Source organism: Polyergus mexicanus, unplaced genomic scaffold, assembly GCF_030449975.1.
Source record: "Polyergus mexicanus isolate NDT 795.1 unplaced genomic scaffold, iyPolMexi1.0 SCAF_10, whole genome shotgun sequence".
Taxonomy (NCBI): domain Eukaryota; kingdom Metazoa; phylum Arthropoda; class Insecta; order Hymenoptera; family Formicidae; genus Polyergus; species Polyergus mexicanus.
Window position 1 is genome coordinate 6,223,849 of NW_027223330.1, and position 5,181 is coordinate 6,229,029.

The 5,181-nt window shown below is 42.7% G+C and overlaps 1 protein-coding gene across 1 annotated transcript; it reads left to right on the top strand.

The window, feature by feature from the left end:
- Positions 1-968: 968 nt before the first annotated feature.
- LOC138937027 (uncharacterized) lies at positions 969-1,484 on the top strand. The gene has a single exon (XM_070302882.1). The coding sequence runs from the start codon at positions 969-971 to the stop codon at positions 1,482-1,484; it is 516 nt and encodes a 171-aa protein (XP_070158983.1).
- The last annotated feature ends 3,697 nt before the right edge of the window (positions 1,485-5,181 follow it).

The following is a 5,181-nucleotide window of genomic DNA, read 5'->3' on the forward strand; positions in this document are numbered from 1 at the left end:
ACAGGTGACTAGTTTACCTCCGGAAAATTTTACCCCAGAATAATCTATGACGAACTTTGGTTGTTTCTAGATGAAGTCGTTTTACGGTGTGAGTTTATCAAACCTACGCCTAACCCCCAAACAAGAAGGCCATTTCCAATCGGCTGTCCACGACTGCTTATTCAATTTATTCGCAGCTAATCTCTATCTCTAACCGAGACAAAGAGGCCATTCCTCTATCCGCAACCTGAGGACGCGCTGTGTCGTGGTGATTGGGACCCACCCACCCCGGGGACCTCTACAACTAGTTTTCCTTCCCCGAGACTAGCGGCTGTTATGCTAACACAGTTACTATTTACTATTTACTCGATAATATTTTTGCAAGAAGGCGAGTGGCTGCGGTATTGGGTGACAATAATCAGATATCCGGCTACGCTCAAAAGAAGCTTAGCGCGTTGAATCGCAAATTTTTAAAATCATTAGGATTCGTCCGAAATATATTCATGCGAAATACTTGAACAATATGTTGACATCTTGAATATCGGTGGCAAACCGATCTTTGACAATCATATCAAGATTGAGACTCATACGTACAATCCATACGCCAACACAACGCTTGGATATAGCGACGAGATACAGATACCGATATAACATCAAGATTTGTACACGTTGTCGTGTGAAAGTTTTCTATACGTCGAGGGAAAATTAAGGGTACATAAAGCAGATGAAGGGGCGAGAGTGGTATTGGGAAAAAATCGTGTCGCGTTTATGTTTGATGAACTTCGATATGAATTCGACGGTGTGGAGACTGATCGCAACAGAAACGTTGGAATAACTTCCACGATTAAAGACTATGTCTCTCTAACAACTGAGAAAGATAAAATCTTGGAGAATGCTGCGTGGAATATGTCGCATAATGCTGTTGAAGCTTACTTCAATTTTTGCGTGCCGCTAAACTATTGGATTTTTGCGAAGATTATAAGCGAGTTATGATTAGCGCTCGTCACGAATTAATTTTGATATGTTTGCGCAACGACAACAATTGCATATTTGGAAATGCTTCGACTGTAGCTAGTATCGAATTCTTCAAGATACAATGGCGTATGCCACATGTAATATTGAGCGAGGTCAATAAACTATTCTTGTTGCGCGCGTTGGAAAGTGGGCAATACTTGAAAATTAGTTCTCGCTCTTGGGATCTATACGAATTTCCTCTATTGCATAATACGAGCAAGCATTCGTGGACCGTGAAAGCCATCTCTCAACTGGAGAAGCTGCGATACGTGATCTTTGCGCTGCAGACTGGCAGAAAAAATGCTGTGTCAAAAGATATTACTACATTCGACGACTATAAATTGATCAATGTTAAACTCTATCTAAACTCGGAATTTTTTCCCTACGATAATTTGAATTTAGATTTCGATAAAAATAGATTCGCCCTCTTGTTCGATATGTACTCTCATTTTCGCAAATCTTATTACGGATGTGATAATGATGATAAATAGTGATACTATGCGGGTTCTAACTCAGGTCCTCCGAGGGGGAATGAGGGGCGAGGGGAAACCGGCGCGGGGAGTATGACGTCACGCGGCAGGGGGGGTGTAACGTCACGGGGGGTATGACGCCACGCGGGGTGGGGGACCGCGGCGGAACGGTAGGCGCAGGGTCCGCGGTGAAGGGGGAGGGGGACCGCGGCGGAACGGTTGGCGCGGGGTCCGCGGAGAGAGGGGAGGGGAACCGCGGCGGAACGGTAGGCGCGGGGGCCGCGGGGAGGGGATGATGGATTGCAGCGAAACGGTAGGCGCGAGGGTCGCGGAGAGGGGGAGGGCGATCGCGGCGAAACGGTAGGCGCGGGGGCCGCGAAGAGGGGGAGGGCGATCGCGGCGAAACGGTAGGCGCGGGGGCCGTGGGGAAGAGGGAACGCACGCGTCCGCGAGTAGGTGTGAGAGAGATAGCGCGAGGCGTTCGCAATGTGTAAGAGAGGGATAGCGCGAGGCATGCACTTGAGAGAGAGAGAGGGAGAGGGATAGCGCGAAGCATGCACGTGGATGATACGGCGTTCGCAAGACGGTGTGAGAAGGATATCGCAAGGCATGCACGCGTGTAGGAGCAGGATAGAGTCCGCATTGGCGTGGGAAAAGGATGACGTTCGCATGCACGTGGGGGAGAGATAATGCGAGGCATGCATTGACGTGAGAGAAGGAGGCGCAAAAATAATCGACATATTTATTTAATAAAATAATATTTATTTAATATATATTTAATATAAATCCATGTGTGTGTGTGTGTATTAAAAAAATAATAATAATATAATATAATAATAATAATAATAAAATAAAATATAATATGATGGCGCTCCTTCTGAAACAGAAAAAATACATATCTTGTTAGTATAATGCGCTTTCTCTAATTTAATTTTATAAATCTGACATAAATTTTAAAAAGAAGATACTTACATTATCCTCCTGGAGCCGCAAGCTTTTCCTCCCAATCCTCCTTCCAATCCTCCTCCTCCTCTTCCTCCAAATTTTCTTCCTCGTCCGATACCTCTTTCTCCGGCTCCCAATTCTCCTCTTCTTCATACGGCTCCAAGCCGAAAAGAGGCCGTAAATAAAAGATATCTTCGTATTGCGTTGGGTGCATGCATGCACACTCGCGGGCTTCGCGAGTGTCATCCCACAAGCTTGCGTGCGCCCAACGCAATTTCCTCTCATCCACCGCATGTATCGGCGGTGTATGACGTCAATTTGCACGAACTGAAATATATTATTAATTAATAAATATCACACATAATGTCGCACACACATGTCAAAACACTGAACACTACTTACCAGATTAAGACGAAACATTTTTATTCACCGTTCTTTACCACTTAAACTTTTCGTCACTCACTGCTCGAAACGTTATGACAGCCACGACAGGGCAGACATTGTCTCGATTAAACATTTTAGAGTAGGGGATGTATCAGTTACAAAGAAAGCCCACCTTCTGCACATGATAAGAAGACAAAAGGTAGCACACGTTCCCGCGGACAATTGTCTACAGTCTTTTAAATATGAATGTATTATTATTATAATATGTAAGCCACTTTCAAACGGCTATTGAACGGCTTTTGAACAGCTATCGATCGGCTTTGAACGGCTATCAAACGGCTATTGAACGACTATCGAACGGCTTTGAACGGCCATTGAACGACTATCGAACGGCTTTTGAACGGCTATTGAACGACTATCGAACGGCTTCGAACGGCCATTGAACAACTATCGAACAGCTTTTGAACGGTTTTGAACGGCTATCGAACAGCCATTTAACGGCTATCGAACGGTTATCGAACAGCTATAAACAACTATTGAACGGCAATCGAACGGCTTTAAACGGCTTTGAACGACAAAACAATTATTTATACACCATTCAAATATTTAAAGTCTATGTCCATGTACTGAAATGTAACATCTATATTTTAATTAACTAGCTGACGCCGCTATCTAACGTCACGTACAGAAATTTAATACTCGCGTACTGGGATAAGAAAGAGGAGAAGGGAAGAATAAAAAAGAATAAAATATATTTTAACAATAGTTTATTCTAAATAATGTTTGGGTGAATTTTTATGATGATTCGTCCACCAATTGAATATTTTAAATACATTTTGTAAAGCGCAATTTTTTAAATGTTTTTCACAGCGCATAGTATTAGTAACATCTAGCTTATTTAACGAAATGATATCTTCATAGTCCGCATCCAAGGTCTCAATAATAACGTCGTTTCTCGCATCCTTTAACATACATGATAGGACATGTTCCATCTTCCTCTTCCGTCGCGCCCATCACAGCTCTCGTAATCAAACGCCTAGCGAAGCTGTATGGAACGTTTCCATCCTCCCATTGAAGTCCATGGTGATGTCCGATTAGCCATGAAGCTTGGCATGTCTCAGATTTTGTAAGCGCACGCCATGGTACGGGACTTGCAAAAAAGTAATGAGAGAGAACAGATTCATTTCTCAATATCGCTACTTCCTTCACGACAAAGTTTCTCCCGATAATGAATTCCTGCAGATCCACAAACGTTGGCGCGATCATGCTGATAATATTATCGTACGATTGCAAGAACGATGTACGACTGTTACCGATCGTCAAAATTTCAATCTTTATATATTTTGACATTGGAGGGGATATTTGCTGATTTAGGTAATTTTACAAACTACGTTAGTCAATGGGCAATATTCGACAACGCGATCGTGTAAGATGAGACAATAGGCGGTAATATTTGTCGGTATATCCTCCTTGCACTCAAACTCTAATCTCACGTCCACGGTGGAATTTTTGACAGACTTGTTTTGTCGCGAGCAATCGATAACCGCGAGAGGACCGCAATGTAAAAAAAGTTTGAAATGTTTAATAGCACATCATCATTATCACATCCGTAATAAGATTTGCGAAAACGAGAGTACATATCAAACAAGAGGGCCAATCTATTTTTATTGAAATCTAAATTCAAATCATCGTAGGGATAAAATTCGGAGTTTAGATAGAGTTTAACGTTGGTCAATTTGCCGTCGCCGAATGTAGTAACATCTTTTGACACAGCATTTTTTTGCCAGTCTGTAGCGCAAAGATCACGTATCGCGGCTTCTCCAGCTGAGAGGCGGCTTTCACGGTCCACGAATGCTTGGTCGTATTATGCAATAGAGGATATTCGTATAGATCCCAAGAGCGAAAACTGATATTCAAGTATCGCCCGTTTTCCAACGCGCGCAGCAAGGATAGTTTATTGACCTCGCTCAATATTACATGTGGCATACACCATTGTATCTTGAATAATTCGATATCAGCTTCAGCCGAACATTTCCAAATATGCAATTGTTGTCGTTGCGCGAACATATCAAAATTAATTCGTGACGAGCGCTAATCATAACTCGCTTATAATCTTCGCAAAAATACAATAGTCCAATAGCGGCACGCAAAAGTTAAAGTAAGTTTCAACAGCATTATGCGACATATTCCACGCAGCATTCCCCAAGATTTTACCTTTCTCGGTTGTTAGAGAGATATAGTTTTTAATCATTCAAGTTATTCCAACGTTTCTGCTGCGGTCAATCTCCACACCGTCGAGTTCATATCGAAGTTCATCTAACATAAACGCGACACAATTGTTTCCCAATACCACTCTTCCCTCTTCAGCTACTTTACGCACCATCAACTT